We start from the raw sequence: 27,301 nt of genomic DNA, 5'->3' as shown, positions 1-27,301 counted from the left end.
TACATGAAAAAGTTCAACATCATGCTGCCCTTATTGGAGTTTGCCCAAACTGTCTGTCATTGGCTGTTGCCAAAACTATGAACAAATAAGGATTCAGGCCTGTGTCTTGATTATACCTCAAAGTTCATAGTTATAAATGTAAAACATAAACCATGAACCATGAAGTGTGAATGATTAAGCTTCCCTTGGTGTCACTGTTATGGATACTAGATACGTCTTACGTACTACACACTATCAATCTGATAAAATTCCTTTTTCGCCTTTGACTGGTGATACCATGGATTTGAAGTGGGTGTGGGGGAGCAGAGTCTACCCAACAAGGTTAAAGGTAAAAAACCTGTGCTGATAGGATGGGAGTGGCAGGAAGGAATACAGCCTTTTCAGAGTGGTACTTAAGACACCTTGAGTTCGTTTGGCCCTTCACTCGCAGGTAGGACGTGCTGCTTCGCCCTCTCGTTGATCACCACACTTCCTAAGAATGGAGCCCTTGGTAAAACGCAATAGCGCCCAACTTTTGGGCCCGTTCGACCGTTCCACTGCAGTATATGCTTATGGTTTGGACAAGCCTGTGCAAAGGAACTATGCTTACAGTGTCAGCGGAGGAGCAGGGGGCTATGGCACCAAGATCTCCACCGCTTCCTATGGCTCACGGGTCGGCAGCGGCTTCGGTGGTGGATTCGACTACCAGTCTTCAGGGTCCAGTTCTGGGTCTTTCACCATCGGGAATGAGAAGGCAACCATGCAGCACCTGAACGACCGCCTGGCCAACTACCTGGAGATGGTGAAGAACATGGAGAAGGCCAACACCAAGCTGGAGATCAAGATCAGAGAGGCCATCGAGAAGAGGGGCCCCTCTGAGGAGAGGGACTACAGCAAGTACAATGCCATCATCATGGATCTGAGGGCCAAAGTGAGTGCTCATCCAAGTGAACAGCAACAGGCAGAATATTGATAAAGTGAATTAGTTACTCAAACAAAATGATTTTTCAGTTTATGACATAATGGCCCAAAACGTTTTGTAAATATAGTACCTGGTGATGTAGCTGTGACTAATGCATTAAAATGAGTCTGTGTTTTGGTATTTTTTCAAAGAGACATTTATTGATGCACTTTTTTATATTGACAAAGATCCTAATAACCATGAAAATTACCATGCAAATTTAATATAACTTATGCATTACCAGCAGGTTTACATCAGCATATTCTGTACTGCTGTACAGGCAAAAGTAACTGTATTCTAGACGGATGAATTTTAAGTCCTGTAAAACCATAATCTTAACACTTCAAACAGTTCATGCAATCCTCCCACCCACTGATTTCACAACATTTATTACCTCTCCTCTAAATCATATCTTTATCTCCATGACATACAGCGTTTTGTCCAAAGATAATGATGCTGCTTGACATTTACAGCATGTTATCACAGGGTGTTTTTGAACCCCACCATTCATAAAACTGAGCATTTTAACATCATAAAATGCATCCAGTCAATTTCACACACTGATGAGCAAAAAGTGCAAAACCTATTTTTCTTTTCCTTCAGATACTGGACATGATCAAGGGTAATGCACAGCTTGCAATCGCAGTTGACAACGCGCGCCTCGCCTCAGATGACTTCAAGCTCAAGTGAGTGTTTGTCTTTGTATATAAAATGAAACAGCTTCAGCTTCCTACTGAATGTCTATATTTCATAACCAAGCTCCATTAATGATGAACTGATGAACTCCATTAATGATGAACTGGAGTATTTTCATTGGTCAAACATGCAGGAAAGGCCTAAACCTAAATGTGAAAGTAAACCAACCAGTTTAAGTTAACCAGTTTAGTTTTCTCTATCTTTGAATAGGATGGAGTATGAGATGTCTATGCGTCAGGCAGTGGAGGCTGATGTGGCGAGGCTGAGGAAGCTTCTGGATGACACCAATGTAATTCGTCTGCATCTGGAGGGGGACATTGAGTCTCTGAAAGAAGAGCTGATCAACCTGAGGAAGAACCATAAGGAGGTGAGGAAGTGTTACTATGGATGCCACTGGAGTTAAGGGGCAAGGTACATCCAAAAGGACAATGAATGGTCATAAAATCCATTGGCCTGTTGCCCATTTGTTGCCCATAAACCCTCACATAACCATAACCATAACCATAACCATGTAGGTGTATCCAACTATCTTTATCAACCCAACCTTTCTCATCTGGCCAGAACTCTGGTGGGATTCCTAATAACATGGTGAGGAAGACCTGTCAGAGATTATTAATACGAAACAATCTCAACAGAATTTGGCTTAATTCAACAAGGAATTGGTAACACTTTACAATAAGAGTACAACAATTAATGTTGGTTAATGCCGTAATAAACATGAAGTAACAGGTAATGAACATTAAGTAACAGTTAACTAACCAGTATTAATTAAGGTATTAATTTATATGTTATTTAAGGGTTATTGTAGATATTATTAACATTAATAAATGCCATAATAATCATTAACTAACAGTTAATTAACCATTACAGCATTAACTAACGTTAACTAACGTTAATTGTTGTACTCTTATTGTAAAGTGTTAACAAGGAATCTAAAAAAAGCCCTTTCCCGTTTATATATGAGAAAGATTTCTGAGGAAATCCTTCACCAAGATTGTTCTGTAATCGCTGGCACAGCAACTTCAAGGTTCTTTGTGAGGAAGAAGGCTACTTTAGAGAAGGGTCACTATTTGTGACCCTGAACTCGGAAAACTAAATTAGGGCTTTGTTTAAACAATGAGCAGAGAGTAGATCTGAAAACTGAGCAATTTCTCTGAGCCCTAACCTTTTTGCACAGGATAACCTGAGCTAACCGACTTCAGGAAATCACTCTCTGACTATTTCCCGTTCAACAGGACATGGCTGAGCTGCGTGCCCAGATCAGCCAGGTGGGAGTCCATGTGGATGTTGATGCGCCTAAAGGACAGGATTTGGCCAGGATTATGGAGGAGATGAGGGACAAGTATGAGAAGATAGCCCGGAAAAACCAGGAGGAGCTCAAATTATGGCATGATTCTCAGGTACAGGGGATATAACTCATCCATTAATCGAAGTTCAGCACATGGCATTGCATAGTTTGGGTTAATTACTTATATGCATTCTTTTTACTCAGATCACAGAGGTGCAGGTCCAAGTGACTGAGAGCACAGCAGCTCTGAAGGAGGCCACAACTGTGCTGAGTGAGACCAGGAGGAGACATCAGGCGCTGGAAATTGAACTGCAGTCCCAGCTGAGTCTGGTAAGAGCTTCCTTCTTTAGTTTTCATGTTTTAACATATTTATGCTTCATTGAAGCAATGCAATCACCCTGACTTTTTTAGAAACAACTTAAGGGAAATTTTAAGGGGATAACTCTAGGTTATGGAATGATATTTTGTACATCGTCCTGCTTTACACACAGTTACACTGGGAGCTGCTACAACGCCAATCTTCATCCAGTCTTCTCTTGGCCACAGAGCATGTAATTAATTGTTGGCAGGCTTGTAACCCTCTCATTCCTTGACTGTATCCCTCTGTCCAACACTCAATCCTTTCTCCTCCACCTCGCAACAGAAAGGGTCCCTGGAAGCCACCCTCCGTGACATTGAGTTGCGTTACAACATGGAGATGGAGAGGTACAATGAGATCATCCTGAGGCTGCAGGGTGAGCTGACTCAGATCCGCACCGAAATCCAGCAGCACACACATGAGTACGAGCTGCTGCTCAACCTCAAGATGAAGCTGGAGGCCGAGATCGCTGAGTACAGGAGGCTGCTGGACGGAGGAGGAGACTTCAGGTGAGCAGACAGAGGAAGCAGAAAGCATGAAGATGAGTGTTACATGAGGCATTTTGAAAAACAGTTAAAACGGCTGCCAATACCTATGATGAAAGCATGCATATATATTTAAATGACCAACGTTAAAGCTTTGTTCAGCTCAAGGAAACTCATTGAATTCACAAATTAAATTCAAATTAGATCCATGCAAACATGAAGTCACATGGATATGTAAAGTAAAAGATGCACATCCTTTTCAGCACAATAATCCCAACCTTTACCACCACAATAAATCCAACTGGCCACTTCAATTAAGTTAAAACTAAAGACAGACTCAAAATACAAGTAAGACAATCACATTTCTTCTCACGTGAGGCTAAGATTAGAGATAGGAAGAATATTTCACTGTGGAATTAAATGTTGTTTTCTTCCATCTTTCTTTGTTCCAGACTTGAGGATGCAGTTGACTCAAAGAAGACGGTTCAGACAAAAGTGGTGACGGTCACTCAGACGCTGGTGGATGGCAAAGTGGTGTCAGAGAGCAAGGATGTTAAAGCCAGTGAAAAACAAGTTAATGCTTGAGCAATTGAAAAAAATAAATTACAAAGAGAGAGACCCTTGTAACAAAACATTAAACAGAAAAAGTGAAAGATTATGCTCGTGAATATTCTCCACTCCTTTCCTGAGAAAACAGACATCTGTTGTTGACTCACATTTCCAGATGATGTACTATTAGTTGTTGTGTTTTTTTACATTCCTGTCATGAGCCAATGCAGCCGACAGTGGCAGAATTTCTAAACAAAATCACTGAAATAGTCTTAGAAAGCAGTTTATCATTATTACACAAGTTCAACTTGCAGTGCAGATCCATATGTGAAGCAGCTGGTCTGTCACACACACACACACACACACACACACACACTGATGCCTGGCCCTCTGGCCCTCTGCCATGCACCATCCTCCCACATACCCCTAGGGTCAAGGTTCAAGGTTCAATTTATTTCATCCATAAAACATGGAAATTGCAGAGTTTACACTCCCATCATTACAGGCCTCTCTGGTGTGCGTCCAGAAGGAAATTTTGTTTCTCCTTCAGCTTCTAAGGAATCCACATTCTGACCTGCAGTTCCTCAGCTTCGCCCCCTTACTTTCCAAAAGGCCCCTATTCCCATGCTATTTCCAAACATGTCCCGTCTCTCTGCTCTGGGTTTGTTTTCATTCACATCAGTCAGTCTGATTCCTGTTGTTTGATGCAGAGTGACCTCTCCTTATCTTGGGTGACTCACTGCATAACTTTGTGTTAATGTTAATGTGATCATATTGATGAAAGGACAGAGCGAGGCAGTTTGCTAATTGGCTGGAAAATACCAAGACACAGATGGCAAGGACTATCTGTACTCAGCTTTCATAAATCCATGCATTCATTACAAGGGCACTCTTTATGAAATATAGCATTGCAAAATTCAAAAGGCAGCACCATGAATCATTTTTGCCCGGTTTTTGCCAGACTGCAATCAAAAATGGTTGCCCCACCGCAGCTGCCAACCAGCAAAGGTTGCCTAGTTCTTGCCAGTTTCCAGCACCCTGTGTCCATGCCCTGCAGCTGCTATTGTGTAAAATGTGTGTGACAGTGTATCTGGCGTGGGCGGCTCCGCATCCCACTGTCAGTATCTGATAGTCTGGTCATAAAGCTGTCTTTCCCCTTGACGCTCGTAGCTGCTGTTCCAGGCTCTGCCATCTCCAGCAGCCAGGCGCCTCTAATCAGAGAGCTGAAAACAGCCAGGCAAACAAACCAGGGAGAGAGGGCATTCCAGAGGATAGATAGATAGATAGATAGATAGATAGATAGATAGATAGATAGATAGATAGATAGATAGATAGATAGATAGATAGATAGACAGACAGACAGACAGATAGATACATACATACATACATACATACATAAATACATACATACAGTACATAGACACATAATTAAGGTGGGTGAAACCAAACAGAAGGGAGGGATAGAATAAAACAAGGAGAGATGCAGCGTGCCAGCAGCAGATCTCCCCTCTGCATGCCTGCCATTCCTCAGTAGCCAGGCCCCACTGAGAGCTGCTTGAACAATACCTTCCTCTCTGCATGGAGAGAAGAGGCCCTCAAAGGATCCACGGTGCTTAGTCATGCTCCTCACAGAACTGGCTCAAAAGGATGAAGTGGAGAGAAAAAAAAAAGTTTGAACGCCCTAATTTTTAACTCTAAAACTGTGGGTTTACGAGTAGGTAATAGTTAATTGTAATAAATAAAAAGTTGTATTTTTTAGCCAAAAGTTCCAGTAACTGAGCTTTGCCTCTTTAAGGCATTGTAGGTCTCTAATGAAATATCCCTACACTGTCAGAATCAGGGGTGCAGAAGGAGTCCATTTCTGTCCCTCAAGGCACAATCTACACAAATGTACCTGAATAGGACTAATTATTGGACCTCAAGGTAATATGTGAACCTTTTTTCCACACCAAAAAAAGTAGATATATGTTGCCCAAGTGATAAAAGTGAAATGTATGTACCATTTCCTCAATATATTAAGGTACAATATCAGGAGATGATGTTTGTTAGGCGAAATACAATAAATTAATGAATAAATTAATGAATGAATGCATAAAGAAATACCTAAATAAATAAATAAGATAAAATATTAATTTAGGTCTTGAAATAAAATATGTTGTGTAGATATGTCAATATGAAAAATAGGTAATACAATTCTCCAGTCAATCTAGCGGTTGTAGTATAGGAACATAACTGCTCTCAATATGGCACAAACTACAAAGGGACAAAAAAGTACCCAATGTCAAGGGTACAAATGTTGCACCTTAGATGATATTGCCCCAGTGACAAGCTGTTGTACCCCTAAAGGTTCAATTATGTGGTTTATTTTCAGAGAGTGCACAATTTGCCCCTACTAATAAAAAAAAAAAAAGCCTATAAAACCTATAAAAGGTTCCAATATTCAGGCCATGTGACATGAAAGCACCAATCAGCTCAGTAACATGTGTTGACATTCAACTTGACTTGCATCACATCCAAAACCCCATGTGATAGTTGGACGGTACAATGGCTAACTAGTGTATTGTTTTATTTCGCTCAATATGTGAAAAGTAAAAACTGAGACAAGGCAGGGGATGAGCAGTCAGCACAGGTGAGACAAGGAAACCCCACAGGAATGACATGAAAGTCTCTCCCAAAGAAAAAAAAAACAATGTCCCTGTATCAAATTAATCTCATTCACTGATTTAAAAGGACTGTAATCTTATAATCCACAAGGGTGGTGACATGTGATTCTCACTGTGCTGTCCATGTGTGTGTCGTAATGTGTCTGGCTTCCACTCCGAGTGACTGCAGCCAACTCATAGAAAAATGTCGCAATCACACAAAAATGGGAATAAGAAACATTTTATATCATAAAAAAAAAATAATGTTCCAGTTCCAGTATCAGCCATTGCAATGGTGTTGCATCAGCCAGTGTTTAATGAAGTGCCTCTCGATTCATATGATCTCACTTCCTATGTGTGTTTGGTTTAACAGAAGGGGCCTCTAAGAGGTTATCAGCACAAGCACAAGTGCAAGACAAACTTCTTCCGACGAAAATTAGGAATCCATTCAGAAATTTCTCTAAATTGTTCAGGAGTTATTCATACTAGGTCAGAGGCCTGAAGTGTAACAATGACTCTATCATCTGTCTTTCTTCCTTTTTTCTTCCAAAAAACCCTTCTCTCTCTCTCTTTGTCCCACACGTACACACAAACACTCCCTACATCCTCTTTCCCCTCTACCACACACATCTGTTGGGTGTGTCGGGTGTGAGTCGCTTAGTCATCCGATGCTCCAAATTCACTGGGCCCCCTCCCAGTGGGAGAAAGGAGAGGCAGGGTGTGTGTGTGTGTGTTTTTTGTGGCGTGGAGAGGTGCAAGGGCGAGGAGAATGAGGGAATGTGAGGAGGGAAAGACAGAGGAGTGGACTAAATTCTCAGAGGAGGAAAAAGAGCAAATATAAGAAATGCATAGGAAAAAGGAAGGATGGGGAAATGGGTTACTTGCACAGCAGCTGGCAAAGTTTCCATGTAAAATTGCATATCACAATGTGTGGCTGCAGCAGAGGAGATCAGCCCTTTTTTGTAGCCAAGACTCTCTACATTCATTTAATTGTGTCAGGCATGCTCACCTCTCCACCAGAAGTGACAAACCAAATTCCAAACTGTGAGTAAGTTGGACTCATCGAGGTTACATGCTATGTCTCTTGTTTCCAGGGGTTTCAAACTTTTCCATCTTCTGAGCCCCCTAATTGACTCCTATTAAGCTGTGGACGCCCCACTTGAAGTACTTTTGCCCTCAGGACCCTGATTTGAAAAGATTTTAGGTTGTGTTCATTATGAAATTGTTCACATTTGCATATCATGTTATAATAATCACTCATACATAATTTCGTGTCATTGCAAATCCTGGTGAATTAACCTTTAACACCTGAGCAAATTTACCTGATTTCTTTCAAAAATCAGGGGAAAAGTGTGATTAGAAATTAGAAAAATACAATATGAATTACAAATTATAAATAAATTATATGTAAATAAATAAACAAACAAACAAAAAAACAAACAAATAAATAAATAAATAACATAGGAAAACATTAATTTAAAAATACTAAATATTTCCAGAAAATCAGATCAGCATCAGTGATGCTGGATCAATGTTAACTTCACTAATATAATAAAATAATATGATTATTGTCAGATTTCCTATGTATAAATAATACTATAATGGTAATGTAATAAAATAATATAATTATTGTGTTGTGGCTGCATTAGGATGCCTTTCACAAGCATTTAAATTAATGTGAGATTAAACTATTCCTTGTTTCGCTGAGGACCCCCTGGAAGATCCTTAAGGACTCCACTTTGAAAGCCCCTGGTGAAAAGCATCACAGGCCAGTCGGGTTGGTGAAAATAAGCGTGCAGTTTACTGACATCACCTTGTAGGATTTCTCGCTACTGAAAATCAAATTTTTCAATTACCTCTGGTTTCCATCTGGAGCCGCCAATGTGCAAACTTGGCAGGAGTGTGAAGGCAGAAAGAGGAGGAGAGGTGAGAGAAAAGAGAGGGTGACATTAAGAATGGGTGAAATAAAGAAAGTGAAAGAGAGAGATATAACGAGAGACAAAACATGAGGGATGAGAAGGAGGCAGGGGGAAATTAAGTAAGATCAGAACTGGGCACCGGGCCACCGTCCAGCCATGGTTCTCTCTCCTGATTTTCATTTTCCATTCCTGTTGCGTGGGCACAGAGCTGGAAATCCAAGGCTGAGCTCCTGCTCTGAGGAGCTGACTTGGCTGAACCTGACATGTGTGAGTCACTCGTCTGGTCTCCATGGAAACTCCAACCACTCGGAGACCAGAGAGTCAGAAGCCATACACCCAAAAGACTGAGATGATTACCCCTTACGCTCTGCTAAAAATACGGAGCAGCTCTCTGGTGTGCATGAGCCGAACCTGACATTACTTGCAGCAAGAGTATCATGTTCAAAAGTTAAGTTCAGCGAGTTCCATGAATCCAACTTTAACTGCTTTAGAGCACAGGATAAAGATCATGCAAATTTTTCACCAAACAGCAGGGCAGCAGATTTTTCTCATTTTCTTTCAGACAAAGGATCTTTTATTCATTCACTTCCACTTGAAACTCATTATCCAAAACAGCTCCAGTAACCTTGACGCTCTTCAAATGAGTAACTAACTCAAATTCCAGCACAGAGGATAAATGATTAAAACTCTAACTGGCACAATGTTGCCTTGTTCCAAGGTAAATTTGGGAAGGTTTGGAGATATGGAACTAAATTCACTTCTATTCAAGTGTCATGCACAGCAAGGCCAAGCCCACATGGCTATGCAACACACATCCACACACTGCAGGTATGATACATAGAGGGTTTAAAGATAGCATGTACCAGATAGAATTCCCCGTCCTGAAACACAATAGAAGCCTCACTCTTATAATCTGCGAGGTCATTTTGTCATCAGGAAATAAAAAAGAAGGAAATAAAGACAGATTACAGCAAATGAGAAAATAGCCCAATCCAAAAACATTGAACTAGATATCCTGTGGCCTTGTGGCTCAGTCGGTTAAGGCAGAGCCACATTTCGTTTTCACTCTGCAGGCTGCTGGTTGGTTAGGAAGGCCTGAGGATCTCAGGCTGCACGCTAGCTCAAGAGGGCTGCAGCGTGGCTGGTAGCCAGACCTAACTGAACCTTGAAGAACGAGTTCAATCTTAAAAAATCTACACGAAATCTAACCAATGATTTGTTTGGCACCAGCAGCTACAGTCTGAACAAGCTGGAGACATGAAAGGACATTTAACTTTGAGGAAAAAGACTTAAACAGCCATCCGAATGAGATTACATTAACTCACGGATGACCTCTTTAGAAAACAAACAGCTCAGTTTTTGTTCAGCAGGATGCAGGATTGCACTGTCCTTTCTGTATTCTTTTCTTAAGCCTCAGAAAGTGTCAAAAGTATCAAAAATCACTTCTCTCTTTCTGGCTGCTGGCTTTCTGCTGTGGGATGAGGCTAAGAATAGACCTTTTGGAGATGTGAGGATCAAATAAGACGATTCTGGAGATTTTTATATTGATTACCTTCTCTCAGGTACTGCATATACTGTATTTCAGACCATGTCCCTGGGACTCGAAAAAATCAAGCATGTTTGATTTTCTCTTAAAGGAATACTTCAGCGTTTTAGACAAAATACTCCTTTTCCAACTTACCCAGACTGAGACAAGATGTTCAACACCATTTTCACCTCCGTTCGTCCACTGGTTCGGTTCCTACGGGTAGCACTGCATGTTATTTAGCATAAAGACTTGAAGTCTTCATGCTTTAGTCTAGCTTTGTCAAAGTCAAAAAATAAATCTTACAGCACTAAAGATATGCATTTCAAATACACGATACACAGTGTAAATAACACAGCTTTAGAGTTGCTGTAAGGCTTATTTTTTGATTTTGACAGAGCTAGGCTAATGACTCCCATAGACTTCAAGTCTTTATGCTAAGCTAACATGAAATGCTACCCATAGGAACCAAACCACTGGGCATCAGGGAAACTGGTATTGAATATTTTGTCTCAGTCTGGGTAAGTTGGAAAAAGGCTGTTTTGCCCAAAACGTTGGAATCCTAGTGAGTCCTGTGCAACTGTGCAAGCGAAAGCAAAGACTGTAAATCCAATGTTGTAATATGTCTCTGGCTTCACTCAGTAAATAAAGGACTCTATAAACTTTCAGTTCATGAAAGAAAAAAATGAAAACCTCCACAAAGTGAGGTTTTTTTCTCCATGATGGCCATGACATTCTGTACAAGGACTTTTCCGTTTTTCTTTATTAGCTCTCATTATTTAAGGCCTGATAATCCACTCAGCACAGGATGCTGTTTGAGAGGCAGTGCTAATTATACAGACCATGCAGGGGAAATCTTTTGACGAGAGGAATTCCAACACAGGAAGGGTGAGCCCACAGGTTGGAATGGCCCTCAATCACAACAGCATGCCCAGGAAGGGGAAAAAAACACGCACACACGCACACACACGCATACCTGCAGAGTTCATTTCACTGCCCTTTGCTCAGACACAAAAGGCCCATGCAACATAATCTTGACAAAGCTTGGTTCCTGTTTGTCCGTGTGGAACATGAAGCAGAGTAAATGAGGCAGAGAGTGAGAATGACGTGGGACTCTGGGAAGCAGGCTCGAAGTTAATGGTAAAACCCATTTATAAGGGGGGGTTTAACAGAGGAATTTTACAGACCAGTGTCACTGAAATTTGTTGGGACTCAGGATGAGTCATGGCTCTGTATGTCACATAACAACAATACGCCACTGTTTTTGTTTATTTACATCAGTCTGGCTCCCAGGGTGAGACTGCGTTCTTCTAATTTCTCTGCAAGACTTTGCACGCTTGTTTAATAAATCTGCTGCTGTCTGTCAAAAATAAGTCCGTTCTCATGTGAGCACGCTAAGCCGTCACTGGTATGATATAGAATAGCGCGCAAATTATGGGGTTTTGGTTTGCTGTTGGTGGTGAAGAGAGATTAGAAAGTGGGTTTGGCCACCGTGTCCCACCCTGAAAAAATAAGAGTGGCTCCTGCTGTTTTTTGTTCCTTGTGAAAGGAGCTTTCTCTTTAGGACACTGTGAAAAATCTTCTGTAAGCGTCCTTTTCAATGGAGACGCATTTAAGATATTTGCTCTGGACTTTTTATTTGACTATATGTTCTTTAAGAAGACGGGCGCTATAGGGCGCTCGCCCATCATCAGTGTTTACCAGACATGTTTTGGGTGTGTACTGAGAGAATCCACTCAGACACTGTGAGGAAAAGAGCGTCAATTCATCTTACTGGCTGGTAGTTGCGCAATTGTGGTTCAAAGGTCAGGTCATTCAGAGATCCTGTTACAGTGTGTTTACTCTGTTGCCATGGCACCATGCACAGGAAGAAACTGACAAGGGGTATGGTAAACATGTGATAAATAATGACTATTGGGATTGTTTTGTGATGAGAGAAATCATATGCCTGAGTGATGCTTTTTGAATTGTGCAAGAGTTGCTTACTCCTTATTCTGACCTGATGATGTGTTTTACATGCTGTTGTTTATTGAGAAATGTCACAAAAACCAATCCATCATCGCTGTTTATTTGTCCAGATCTGACTGTTAGTTCCTGACAAATTCTGATTACTAATATGTTTGCTTGTTTTTTTCTTTAGCTGTTTTTACACTAATCTCTTGTTCATTAACTATAGGTTTTTCAGACTGTCACGTTAAGTGCTCGGCATGATGTTTTAACTTTTATAAACCTCCAGTGCAAATTCCGTTTAATAATTGTATTGCATTGTGTGATAATGTAATGGAACATATTGTGTATCATATTGTTTCATACTGAGTAATATTGCATCATATTCTTTCATATCACATTATATTGTGTTGTACTGTGTAGTATTGTATCGTGTCATGTTGTATTGCATTGAGTGGTATCGCACTGTATTGTATTGTGTCCTGTCATGTTGTATAGTATCGTATCATATTGTATCATGTTGTGTCGTATTGTGTTGTGTTGTATTTTGCCATATTGTGGCGTGTCGTCTCATATTATGTGATAATTTATCATATCACACCACATCTTATCGTATTATGTCATATTGCTTTGTACTATATTACATCATATAATATTGTATTGTAATGCAATACAAACATTTGTGTGAACTGAACTGAACTGTGTGTGGGTGTGTGAGAGCCCTAATGCCTGTAGGTGTCTATGTTTATATCCAATTATACACGTCGGTCCATCTACAGTATTAACAGAGGTAAGCCGGTGTCAGTCATCACACCAACACCTCTCAACCCTCCCAAAGCGCAGGGTGTGGCAACACTGTCACAGTCCCCTGCACACCAGTCATGCAGAACAGATGCTTAACTCCTGAAGTAAAGGGGACATACACACACTGAAGGATTTCTGCTCTGTAACGACCGCTACCAATAATTAAAGTTTCTATCCCTCACAAATTCTAAGATATAGATTAAAATCTCACCAAAGTACAACGTGGTGGTGTATTTCAGATCGGTGGAATTTCTCCTGGATTACCTAGGTGTGATTAAATCTTACTAAAATCTTATGGTGCACGTCCACCCTCACCCGCATTCTCTAACACATCCTCTCCGGGGGGGAACTCCTGTTCCATAGGGAGCTGCTTTTACCAGTGACTAAGAGACAGGAAGCACCATAGTCCAGTCTTTCCTTCTACAAGGGCTACACAGATTGTGCTGAGGGTTTTCAATAAGTGCTACAAAGCAGCACGCTGTGCTGCATTTGTTTTCTGGCAGTAATTAACATAGGCAAAGATGCTCTAAAAACAAATGCCAGAAACCCTGACAGCTATTTTCCACAGGCAAATATTAGCACTCCCCCTTGTGTCTGTCAAGCTCCAGAAACCCCCAGTAGTGTGGTCCTATCTATTTCACTGTGTTTGCTCATTATTACATGTTATACAAGACAAAAGAAAACAAATGAAATTCTTAAAGTGTCCTGCCCCTGGGAAAAAATTCAACGTCTTTATAAATCTTAATCTAGTCATTTGGAGCTGAACTATTTCCTTGATCAGAATCTCCAAAACAGCCACTCTCAGGACAGCCAGTGCGTGCCAATGAATATTGCCAGTCGTAGGTCAAGCAGCAGTAATGCAGCTTACTGCTGAGTCTACAGTGTTCTTCCCAGCAGCTGGCTTATTTGGCCTCCCATTCCTCTGATATGACCAAAAAAGGCCTTTCTCTGCTCGCTGCTACTGGGAATCAAGCCTCTATCTCTCACCCACACGGGTTGGGACTGTTGCAAAATGCTGCTGAAGGTCAACACAGAAGCCTTGTAAAGAGTTATGACAAATGAGGGAGGTTCGTGCCTGTGTGCATGGGATCCAGCGACCTTTGAAAGTAGGTGAAAATGATGAGCGGTCATGTAATTATTAACAGTTCCACCTGATACAGTGCCGGGATGTGAGAAAAGAACTGTAAAAATGAATCTATTTATCTGTTCTGGCAAACATCTGCGGCCTTGATGTGGCAGCTAGACATTGCAGTAACAGGCCCCAGGTTGGCCAAGGTAACGTCCAACATCAGGCGCCGGTCTCCCCCCTGATCAGTATCTCGTCTTAATCATGCTGTATAAACAACCAGTCGATCTGGTGACGAACAACATCAAAAGAAAGCAAAAGAGAGAGGTCGGATGATAGGAGACAGTTTGTACAAAGCAGGTTGAAGAGCATCAGCTTCGAAACGTTCCTCTTGGTTCAGATGACTAGTTCTTACATAAACAGGCTCGCGCATGTTCTGATCTTTTCGTCTCGTGGTCTTTGACGAAGGGCCAAGTGTGCGGGTCTGAGTGGGACACGGAGAGAGTTCAGGCTATGTAAGGGAGACTCCCAGAGTGATCTCATTTGAGAAGCATGTGGGTTTGAGAACCTTCTAAGTTGACCCCTAAAGCTTTCTGGTTTGACTTCACCTAATCTGGTTTGTCTCTGCGGAGCTCGCTCACCTCATTCCTCGTGCATACCCACAGTTCCTCATCGTCCCCCCGTTGTAAATTAGACCTTCCTTATAAGAGCGAGGAGAAGAGGCGTTCCTGCTATGACAGCATGCGAAAGGAATAACATCTCATCTGGTTCGCTGTTGACCCAAAACATGACCCTTCTGCTGACATGACGACACTGACACTTCAGCATCCCGGTTCAATGCACACAGACAAAGTCCCTGACCCATTTCAGCCTTTTCAACCTGGCTGTCATTGCATTTTACCCTTAAAAGACCACAGCAGTGTTTTGTTTTTTTTTTAATGTTTGGCCTGTGCACTACAATTTACCCACATTTTACACTGTAACACATCATTTTGCAAATCATGTGGGGGTACTAAAGATTTCACAATATATAATAAATATCAATTGATTTTTAAATGTGAATATTTGGTTGAAACATTTTACAATGTTTGGCTTCTGTGGCCAACAAAGTCAGCAACATTCATAAACCATGGAAATGATAATTGGTTGTGTGAAAGGAAAGTTTCCCTGGGGACTACTTTCCACACAGAGGCCTGCTGCTGCTTTTAGGAAAACTAATGTGATCAACTTTATTATGGTGATTGAATACTGCTGTGAGGAAAGTTTGAAGTCTCTGAAAGTTCATTTTCATATCACAGTGGGGTGAATGGGAACCAATGGCTGGATAAAAGGGAAAAGATTAAGTGAAATGTGAAGTATGTGTGTTTTGTAGATATTACACTAAACATGCAAAATCACTGCTGTGATCCTTTAATAAAATAATAATAATAAAAAAAAAAAAAAACTGAGGAAAAAAATGCTGTGTCTTCAGCTGCATATTTATGTCTGACAACTGACTAGTTGAGGTCTTGTTGACTAGTTGACTTGTATTTTGCAGAGTGTAAGATCATTTATCTAACCTGTATGACTTCCAAAAAGATATATCAACATAACCACAAGACATAGCCAAGTGTGCGCTGACAAGGCCTCTCTTTTGCAAAGATGAAAAACACAGTCAGAGATTTTATTCATCTGAATTACAGCATAGGATTCTCTTAAAAATATTTCACTCAAACCAACTACTCCTAACTGGAAACCACTGAAATCCCTGAACTGGTAAAAACAGCTTTGTCTAATCTCATGAACTGTGGAGACAAATGGATGTTTGTCTAAACCTAAGCTGTGCACAATCTCAGGTGACCTCATCCTGTCTCAATCCACTTAATCTCAGAGTAATCTGGAGACTGAGAACAGGATTATGCTGGAAAATAGTGATAAGGTGATCTCTATCTTCTGTCTGCAGGCATAACAGCAGAGAGCCAAAGCTGCGGTATGTAAACCAAATGAGGGATGCAGCGAGCAAAGGCAGATGGATCTCACTGTCTCGTGGCGAGATGAAGAATTTGTGAATGTTATATATCACCTGAAAGAAGGCACACAGGTTTTCGAGATTGTCTGAAATCATACCTATGGAATTTTAAAGAAACAACGCATTACTTTGAAATTTAATGAAATAATAATCATAATATTTAGGGAGTGTTTCCAGAAAGATGATGTCAGTTGAAGTACAACAAAACCTCACCCCAATTAAAATAATTACCCCACCAGGATGCCATGATCCCATGATCCCCTTAACCGAGAGTTCACATCGTCTCTGTGTGGCCCCAGGTGACGTAATCATAATCCACGAATTTGGCAACTGCCTCATCTCCTATAAAGGTGTGTTGCATGAGAGGCCCTAAAATTACCACTTTGAAGTAAAACCCCGCGGATAAGAGTGAGAATGTTTTGTCTGGTTTATGATTCCGTCATGGAGTTTTCCTAGGCTTGTCAGGAACGACCGGCATTAGACTTAAATTGAGGATAAATAAATGCAAGGCTATAAATAGGGTGTCAGATTCTTCCTCTCTCTCGGATTCTTGTCTTTTCTCACTACTCAGGCAGAGAACGACATTTCCGTGAGGCAGACCTCTGGAAAATCTCATGAGGCCTGTTTGCTTGCCAAGCGCCATGAAAAAAAAAAAACGCAGAGAAACTGGTGGGGAGTGAAAGATAGACAAGAGAAAAAAAGGGGGGGAAGCAAGGGTAAGAGTTTGAGAGAGTTCAGATAAGGCAGGATGCAATTCTGCAAGTTGTTAATTATGATGATTTACTGCCATGGTAAGTCTTTCCCTTGAGTTGTTTCAGATGGAGTGGAATGACAAGTAATCAGGCCCTATCTCTGCAGGGAGCCGTGCCAAAGCTACAGTCAGCATTATGGTGGATGCTATGGGAGACACAGTAAACAACAACAACAATAAATCATATTTGCGTATTTACCTGGCTGTTGTATGAGACCACATGGTGGTGAAACATCCTCATTAGTTGTTCTGTGCTGCCCTAGCTTGCTAATCCACAAAAATGAATTAGTGTGGCAAAACAGCTCCCGAAATGACAATTATAAAATGTATAAAAACACAATCAAAGCCAATTATGCCAATATAAAGAATAACAAGTCCCGGTACCCTTTTTTTTTCATGTCTTTAAAACTATTTGTGAGAATATTATTAGTTTGTTTTTTCTTGGTGCAAGGATAATATGCTGAAGTTACTTGCAGATGCTACCTGCCGGATCTACTTTCCAATTCAAATAGGAAATTAACAAAAGAAGAGACATTTAATTTCCTCAAAAATGGATACCGGGACTTGTTGTTTTTTTTATATAATACTATAATGTTGGTTTGATTTATATGTGCCAGAAGTGTTATTTTTGGAGCTGTTTTGCTATAGCAGTGAATGGAGAGACAGAGATACTGTATTGTGGATTATCAGCCCCATGGAGCACAGAGCAGCTAATGAGGAGATTTCACCCCCATGTGGACTTACATATCCCACCACTTTGCCAAAGTTCAGTTTTGCTTTAAACCTTTTGCCAGTGATCCTATCAGGACTTGCATTAACTCACTTTCATGCATTTTAATAGGCTGACTTTTCATCACTGCCAGACTGCTTAGGGCCTCTTTATCTGTCATTCTTACATGGTGATAACTCATCGTGGGTTTGTTTGCCATTTCAGTGTGAGAGGACAGAGTTTCGCTTAATCACGCTCTGTGTCTGCTTGTCTTATGTAATGCTGACAGGACTACCTTTTGTGGGGATTCACATGGTGATGCTACTGCAAATAATCCTGTCTGTAAAGAATGGCGTTCAGCTGCAGGTATGACCTCACTGAGCACACATGCGTTTTAAACAACACAATGATGCATCTGCGCACCCCTGTTTTTGAGATTTTGCCAAGTTACTGCTCCTTCAAAGTAAGTAGTTACTTTACTCTTTATTAAAAGTAACTTTTTAGAGTAGTTTTAAATTGCCAGTCAGTCTGAAATTAGATTATGTGCGTGGAATCCATGTATTCTTAGAAAACGCACAAAACTCTCATAGCTTACAAAGTGCAAGTTGCCGCATGGAACCCATTTCCGGTTCCAGCAGGCATCAGGCACAACAACAACACAGCAGCAGCATGGCCGACACTGACACAACATTTCCAGCTAACATCTTCTTCCATTTTGCGGGCTGTCAGTAGCTAAACCAACAAGTCAGCAGGCCACCAAGTCAGTGCCAATGTGTCATGTAGCCATGCCACACCAGCTTTTCTTCTTGACTTCACAGATTTAAATATAAAGGTAAGGACAGAAATGTTTCCAAAAGTAGCGAATGATTTGTTTCTAAATTCATCGAACTAACACATTAATCATTGCTGCAAAAAAGTAAATTGATTAGTGTTACTCATTACTTTGCAACTTGGTACACACACACACACACACACACACACACACACATAAGGGCACTTACATGCATGCACGTGTGCAAATTCTGCAATCAGTCCATGAAGTTTTCTCAGCTGATAACAAGCATGGCATTAACAGCCTTGCAGGGATGAGATTAATTGTGTTTATTTCAGCTTGACTCCTCTAAATCAAATGACACAATGATCAAGCTGTGTGCTTCCGAAACTCAAACAGCACTTCATTCAATAAAACTTTGGGGACAAAATTCTGGTCGATTCATTTGTCCTGCATGTAAAATGCTACGGACAATGCGCTTCTTTCACGCCGGCGCTGCCCAGAGGGAGGTGGTGTGGTCTGGTGAGTCTGAAAGCCCTTCATTTCACACTGAGCCAGGAGCCTTTCTGAAGCTCTCCACGATGAGGAATCTAATAACTGATTCTGCCAGCAACCGCACAGCCAGTCCGACTCAAATCGAGCCATGTTTTGCCCCACAGGCAGATAATTGCGCTGGCATCTGCTGCCAGCACTAGATGTGTTGCCTGGCGAGGCCTTCAGTGCACTCCAATCGTTCTGGCTGTTACAGAGCAATTACTGACTTCGAGTTTGTAAATGTAAAAATTTATGGTAGTAAATACCTCAACAAAAGAATAACAGACGTACCTTCTCTGAATAGACTGTTCTGTAATCATATTTTAACATCTGCACTGCTGCCAATGTAGAATTACACAAGCAGGCTGTGCTAGCAGAGATTTGAAAGTCTGTTTATAGTGTCATATCAGCAGATGTCGAAATTAGATTTTCATAACGTTTATTGGAAGCAGAAGATGGAGTTCTCCCATTTTCTTTTTCTTTCTTTTTCTTTTTCTTTTTCTTTTTCTTTGTCATGCACACACTTCACAGTATCATGTGCAGCCTCTGAATTAAAACAGAAACTGAATTAAAACTGAATTAAAAAAAAAAAAAAAAAAAAAAACAACAACAACATAGCAGTCATGTTTTTAAATTTGCACAAGGGAAGCATGAACATATCATTCCCATCTCAGGTTGGTTACCTGTTTGTTTTTTCAGAGTCAGATTCAAGGTTCAGTTGTTATCCTTTTTATCCTCGCACGACCCCGTCAGCAGCCAGCCAAGGCCTCTCTGGCAGTTCCCGATGCTTTTACTTTTCCTTTGGAACAGCAAACTGGCCTCCTTCAAATAAATTCTTAAAACTCACTTATTTTTGACCCAATTCCTGGCTTTTATGTTCTTTTTTGTTTCATGTTCTTTTTCTGTTTTTACTTTGGTCTGCCTCTTGTTCCATTTATCTTTGCAGTTGTGATTACAGATCACTTTAATATATCAAAAAAAGAAAACAAAAATACAGTATTTTCACATTTGATTAGTGTGTTTGAGAAACTTATGGATTTTTTTCCCATTGAAATAGGGATGAAATTGAATCTATAGGAGAAGAGACAGATGTTTTTTTTCTTTTTTTCTTTCTTTCTTTTTTTTTTTTCTGTTATTGTTGTTTTGAGAATTACTGCTGGTATCCATGCAAGAAAAGTTTGAGATTGGACCAGAAAAAACAATTGCATTTATTTAGTTAGTTAGTCAGTTAAGTATTTATTTATTTTATGTTTTGTTTTTTGTTTTTTTTTTTTTAATTTTAGGGTTATAAGAAGCACTCAACATAGAGCTACAGAGTGAGTGATCAAATTATTGCAATAATATAAGAAAATCCTTTTTTTTTTAGTTTTAAGGTTATTTTCTATTACTGCTGATATTGTTGTGATAGTGATGATGATGATGATGATGATGATTACTGCTACTATTAATAGTAGTATACATGTTTAGAGTACCTAGATTAAAATGCACTGACAGGAGCTGAAAATGTGGAAAGACAGCTCCTGCTCCATAAAAGACCATCATCACCTTGACATTTACACAACCCTTAAATGTCCTCAGTATTTTATTACTGTTTTGTGGGCATTACCATTGGCTCAGGCACATTGTTGGTCATTGTGCAGGTGTTATATGTGAATGTAAACACAAGACAAGGTGTGGATTTGCACTCAGTGGGCCTGTTATAAACCGAACCATGAGCTGCAGCTGAAAGATGTCAGGGAGGAAGTCCTCTGGCAGGTGGCGACTGAGGCTTTTCACCTCCAGAACGCGGCAGCTCTGTAATTGGATCATCTTCTGCAAGGCCGGTTTGCTCTAGAAAACAGCTTGGCCTCGACAAGATTTCTAGAATCTTAATATATCACATCAGGCTGCTGCCTGATTTTATAAATGAAAAACAGAAGATCGCTGGGGAGCAAATGACAAAGTCAGAACCAGTTTGGGAAATTTTCCACAGAAGAAGCACACACACACACACACACACACACACATACACACACACACACACACACACACACACACTCTATTCATACACAATAATTTATGTGTATGCCATCTTCTCTCCAAGAACAGGCTCCATGTGTCTCGGGTTGGACAGCCTAGCAGCAGATGAGAGATAACCACAGAAGACGGAGCATCTCTGTAATCAATTATCCACTTTAGACAGATATAAACACTGCACCACACACGGCTGCCCAGCTATGGATGTGTATGTAAGCCTCCGCATGGGCTGTGGCTTTCACTTACACATGGACCCAGTATGTACACATATAGATATGTACAAAGAAGAAAAAAAACACAGTGTTCAGACAGCATTTTGCCAATTATCTTAAGTGCCTCCCTTCTTTTTGATGTGACAGAAAAAGAGCCAGCGTTTGGTTTTAACTTCTTAATGACGGCTGTGCAAGCGAAATCATCATTTCGACATGAGAGGCTCTAAACATGGCAACAAACACACACGCATATATGGCCCAAAGACAGTCATGGAAGCGGGACCAGACCAAATGTTTAGAGAGCAGTCGAGCCGAACGGAGCCGTCTGGTACAAATCACACTGAAACACACTCTCGGCTGAAACATATGTATTAGGAATTAAACACCCCCATCCTCTTGTCTGTGAGTGTCAGAGCTCTCTCTCTCTCTTTCACACACACACACATACGCACATACACAGAGTGAAAAATCCAAGAATAAAAAGCATATTTCCTGTCTGGCACCAGCTAGGAAGTCTTACAAAGTCTGTGGTCTGATTGTGCTTTGCCATGGCAACGGCCAGAAACGAATGGGAACTACTGTACTGTACATGTGACTGTCCTGATTTGAGTCGGGCAAATGATGTATTTCCATGGCAGTGACAACGGCAACCTTATCCGGCAGCTGTCAAGTTTGCTTCCCGTTTTTCATTTTGGCCCCTGATGAAAGAAAAGCTCCACACTGTTTGCTTCTGCCAGACAGAAAATTCAATGCGAGGCTACCGGCCATGATAAAACTCCATATCAACACTAAACAATATGCCACGTCAAGCAAAAATGCCCGGGTGTTAAATGTGTGGAAGCCCTATCAAACTGACATTTTATTGCACAGTCTACAGCAGTGAAAGTCCAGTGGCTACCGCTGGAATGTGAGGGGGAGTTCCTGTTGTCAAAACAATGATTGAACTGTTTGGGAGTTACTAAGAGTTTTGGTTGCGGTGACCGGCAGGGAAAATCTGTTAAGAAGTGAAAGACTCTTCTGCTGCTATTTTATTCACCCTCTTGGCCTCCTCCTCCACATTTACTCTTAATGACACACAGACACACACATTTTTTGAGTTTTGGCACATACACACACACACCTTACCATTCAAAAGGACTCAGAAAAACAGAAGCGAGGTGGTTGCTGCGGAGACGCCGGTTAAAGTTTGGGCAAAACAGGCACAATGAAAGAGGAAGCAAAGAGAAGCCAGTCACTTGGATGTGGGTGATGATGGCACGTGTCATAACTGTGTGATGAGATGCTATTCATACACTTGTATGGTCAAAACACACTCAGAGGGAACAGAACCAGTGACAGGAAATTAAATTCAGCTGATAACCCTGTGACATGACGGCCAGGCACAGATTATGTGTGGAAATCAAAAGCAGCATTACTGCAATCACTGATATGGTAAATCCACTAAAACGTTTGTACATTTGATGATTTTAACATAATTTGTGTTTCTTTATTCACTGAGTGTCCGTCAGTGTGTTTGGCGTCCATGACGATGAAAGACTGAGGAGATTAAGACGCAGGACACGAATCATGGGTCTGGATGGAGCAGCATTCCTGTGGCTGAACAGTGACGCAGCCTCCAAAACCTGGAGTGTGTGGGACTCGTGTGAGACATTTTCCAAGCACAAGGCTGTGCAAAAGTGCTGGAGTTATAGTGACAGCACTAAATTTTAGTCCAGACACAATAGAAAACACAGAACATTACCTGCATCATAAAAGTTAGCCTATTAAATTTTGATCCCCCCCCCCCCCCCCCCCCCTCCCCCCCACAGTTATATTGAGTGAAATATTCAAACCAAAGATGCAGTTTTATATTTTATTTAAAAAAAATAATATCTCAAAGTCTTGTGCATCATTTTACACACATTTAGCAAGACATGTTTGGTATCTTTGGAAACTTCGGGATCTCCACTAGAGTTTAGAATAAAGGTCTTGTGGGTTTGAACAAAGCTCAGCTGCACAGGAATGACAAACGCTGGAGTTGGAGAAGTTGTCCAGTGCCGCTGATTTATTTTCAACGGTTCGCACTGGCCTCCCAGTGACATTACAGTGGAAAATGTTCAATTACATAAGGTGCTCTGGAGCATCTCCACAAGAACCAGGCTTTGTGCGTTTGCTGGTTCGTGTGCAATGCTTTTTGCCATGCAGAGTGCTTAGGGGAATTATGGTATGAGTGGTTCAGGTAGCACAGAGCCTCAGTGTGCGTCCGTGCACCAGGCAGTACAGCAGAACCGTGGAGAACATCACGATGCTGCGTGATACATTTACAACACCGTAAGACACACAACAGGCTAACAGGAAGCAAGTGCATTCATGTCATTGGGGCTATCAAGATGATCATGTTTTATTTTAATTAGCACAAGCATGCACCTCCCACTTTTACACACCCTGAATAGAGAATAAAACACCATAGTGGGGTAATCCTGCATGAGCCTATGGTCTTTGGGGAAAAAACATAACAAGGAACAAGGAAAATTCTGCAACTTCAGGTTTCTCACTTATAAAACCCTCTCCAAATCAAACATTTATGGCTGTGTCAGTGAAGCTTGTTTAGAGTGGACATTGACATAGATGCAACTTTTCTACACTCGCTTTATGATATTAATGGTCAAGGCACAGCTGAGGTCTGCAGCACGCCCAGTCCAGTGGCATTAGGGTGTACACATCTCCTCTCTGTTTACACAGACATGTGGCCCCATTAGACAATGACCTCCCATGTGCACTGATGCAATTTGCAGCTGGGTGTGATGCTGTCAGCTTCACGATCCTCATCCTCACATCTGAGGCCATGGCTGTCACCAAGAAGACTGTTGTTCTTGGGTCATTGTTGCTTCCTATTGTTTTTAAATATATTGACTGGCCTGTCCCATCCAAGTGAGGGGCAAGCAGCTGCCCCAGCTAGAGGGAGATTGATTTGATGAGGCTTTGCTGCCACCTCCTGGTGTGAGGAAGACACAACAATTCTGAATTACTGGGAGAAAATGATGTCCTTAAAGAGTAACAGAACACCATGCCCAAATTTCTGTTTCTAAAGGTGAAACGTAGCGTACCTGGCCTTTGGTGGCAGGTGATGTCAACACCTTTTGTACTCTATGGGCGGTGACATGATTAGGCTTACAGTTCACCATTTGATCCTCCTCTTATTTTGAAGTACCAGTTTAAAACAAGTAGTGATGGAAACAGATCAACAAATGTAACTGTGATATTACAGGCCACTAGTTATTTTATTGTTGAAATAGGATATAGTTCATAATTTAAAAACGCCAGTCATAATATGAGAAGTGATACTTCAAGTAAAGGCTTACAGTATCACAATTGTAGGAGAACACAGACACAGAAGCTCTCTCAGGTTTTATTTTGTTTTTATTTACAAAATAATGTGAACAAAATTGGAAAAAAAAAAAATCAGCTGTAAAATGCTTCAGGTTCTAGTACATTTATTGATTCTACAAAATGACATCCACACAGCAGCATGTGGTCATCATTAGTTTGTGTTTAGAGTCCAGTGAATACAAGTGTGCTCAAGCAGGATGAGATCAGTGCGTCTTGTCCTCAGTGTCCTGTGTGCTGCTGCCGTCTGTGTGTGAACACACACTCTGCTGTGTTTTCTCCTCCTGGATCCTCTTGATAGGCAGCTCTCTCTCAGCCTCCTCAGCACACGAAGCTTCTGCAGCCTGGATGTGCAGCGTCCCGTCTGCAGCCAGGTAGCAGCTGACGCCTTCAGGATTCACCCGTCGGGGCAGATCAAACTCCCGCCTGAACTGGTGGAGTGTGTAAGAGCAGGAGCCTTTCCCGTCCTCCTGCTTCCTCTCTGACTTCCCGCTGACTGTCAGCCTCCTGCCCAGCTGCTGGACACACAGCTCCTCTGGGGAAAAGCCTTCAGTGTCCAGGCTCAGGACAAAGGGCCCTGCCTGCTCCTCCGGCCGGACGGCCACAGAGGCGGGGACGGGCTGCGTCTCCTGTAGGATCTTGTGTTGAACTTTGTCCTCCAGCTCCTGTGTGTTTGTGCGCAGCAGATGTCGCTGGTAGAGCAGAGGCTGCACCTCTGGCCACAGACTGAGCACAGGCCAGTGGAGGTGCATGAAGGGGCTGAGGGAAGCCTGCAGTCCATGTGAGCACAGCATCTTCAGTGTGTCTTCAGTGTGGAGTCTCTTGTCCCAGTGTGTATTGTGTTGCTTTCTGCCTCAGCAGTGGGACAGTCCCAGCTTTTCTATCCTCTCTGGAGGAGCTCTGGTGTTTTCAGGAACTTTCCTGTCACTTCCACAGATCTCCACTGGGTGGAACTGTTACCCCAGGCTGCTGACATCACTGCACTAAAGGAGCAGTCCTGAGTTTTCAGGAACTTTCCAGTCTGTGCCTCATCTCTCCACTAGGTGGAGCTGTTACCCAGAGCTGCTGACGTCACCACACTAAAGGAACAGTCCTGAGTTTTCAGGAACTTTCCTTTGACTCAGTTTAATTCCAAATGTGGTATTTCTGTTTCAACTTCCTTCGGTCTGCCACGTATTGAAATGCTTGTATATTTTCAAACACATAATAGACTTTGACCTTTTGAGAATTAAAAGGTTATTTCACTTTTTTATTCTGATCCAAACAGAGAAGCAGGAACTGATTACTTCCAAGCATACATACAATCTACAGAGAAACAATTCAGTTCCCAAGCTGTTTTATTGCAACATGTAGTAGTCTTTTTTCTGAACTTTTTTTTTCATCTTTTACTTTTAATACAATGATATAAAATAACATCATTGTGGGCAACTAATAGACAAAAGGAGCTCACTGTTATGAATGCTACCTAGGTTATGAAATGAGATGATACACATGCCTTTCCACAACATAAAAGGTGAGTACAAAACTAAAGAGATTCCATTATACTGATACCAATAATACAGAGCAAAAATGTAAAGTTAAAAAAAAAAAAAACACAAAAAAAGAAAATTACCATTACTGTGATATCTAAGAAAACCTATAACAAAACAAAAACTAAACAATACAATACATTAATATCTTTCACATACCAGCCTATATGTTATTTACTGAACCCCAGACCAAGACAAGTTACAAAATGTAAAAGACTAATTAAAGGCATTTCAGTGCATTTCATTAAAATACTGCCCACCCACTAGGAACCCTTAATTTAACATCTCATAATACTGATTGGACCCTGAAAAAAATAGTTTTTGGGCATGGCTTAAGAAATTTTGAACTTAAAATGCTATAAAATGCAGCTGAAAGGTTCCACTGGTGTCTTTTTGATGGACCCCTTATTCCTGCACCAGCAAGCCAAGAGTTATTCACTCCTCCTTGGTTTTATCTTAATTTAATAGTTTTTATGTTATTATTCCTAACTCAGTCTCTGAGACAGAAGGGGTGGAGACACATTGACTGACAGGACAATATCAAACAGCATCGGAAGGATGGGTGATACTCAGGTACACAAGCTAAAGTCATTATGATGGGATCCTTCTCTTTATCTGGAGTATAGGATGAGCCTAGATGAAAAAGTCATTATTAGAGGCTAAGATTAGCCCTCGTGGACCCTTGCATAGTCCACCAGGGGTAACACCTGCAGTTTTTGCATAGACCCCCCCAGCAGTTTTGGCAGTGGTGTCATCATTGGCAGTCCTCAAGGCAGGACATCTCAGCTCTCCTGGCAAAGAGCATCATCGGGGCGAATTACAAGCTAGGGTCTGTAGCTGCCGTCCTCTCATCCCAAAGTAGGATGGAAACCTCAGGACGAGTCACATCACAGTGGACTGAACTGATATTGCAGACCCCTGAGGTTCAAGATGCTGACTATCCTGATGGTGAGACATTGTGTCAACAAGAGCAATTGGTTTGTGACCATCCATCAACAAGATCCCTGTTTACAGTTCCCCTGACTGAGAGGAGCATTGACAGTTCTGATTAGGTTTGACATCAGGGGAAGAACCTTTGAGTTTTGTGTTCTCACTTTCATGATTTCCCCACCTCCTTGCACCGGATGAACAGATATAGAACTGGCACTCATGGTTATTGGGGGGTATTTATACTAAATCATCCTT

The 27,301-nt window shown here is 41.3% G+C and overlaps 2 protein-coding genes across 2 annotated transcripts; one reads left to right on the top strand and one right to left on the bottom strand.

The window, feature by feature from the left end:
• The first annotated feature begins 478 nt into the window (after positions 1–478).
• Positions 479–4,352, top strand: LOC115361456 (keratin, type I cytoskeletal 18-like). The gene is made up of 7 exons (XM_030054824.1): positions 479–910; positions 1,544–1,626; positions 1,847–2,003; positions 2,872–3,036; positions 3,129–3,254; positions 3,568–3,791; positions 4,220–4,352. The coding sequence occupies exons 1-7, from the start codon at positions 479–481 to the stop codon at positions 4,350–4,352; spliced, it is 1,320 nt and encodes a 439-aa protein (XP_029910684.1).
• A 20,306-nt stretch (positions 4,353–24,658) lies between these two features.
• LOC115361877 (heat shock protein 30-like) lies at positions 24,659–25,406 on the bottom strand. The gene has a single exon (XM_030055566.1). It carries the CDS (start codon positions 25,379–25,381, stop codon positions 24,794–24,796), a length of 588 nt encoding a protein of 195 aa, XP_029911426.1. The 5' UTR covers positions 25,382–25,406; the 3' UTR covers positions 24,659–24,793.
• Positions 25,407–27,301: the final 1,895 nt, after the last annotated feature.

The sequence above is a fragment of the Myripristis murdjan genome, chromosome 7 (genome assembly GCF_902150065.1).
Source record: "Myripristis murdjan chromosome 7, fMyrMur1.1, whole genome shotgun sequence".
In the NCBI taxonomy this organism is placed as follows: Eukaryota; Metazoa; Chordata; class Actinopteri; order Holocentriformes; family Holocentridae; genus Myripristis; species Myripristis murdjan.
This window is presented reverse-complemented; position numbering and strand designations above follow the sequence as displayed.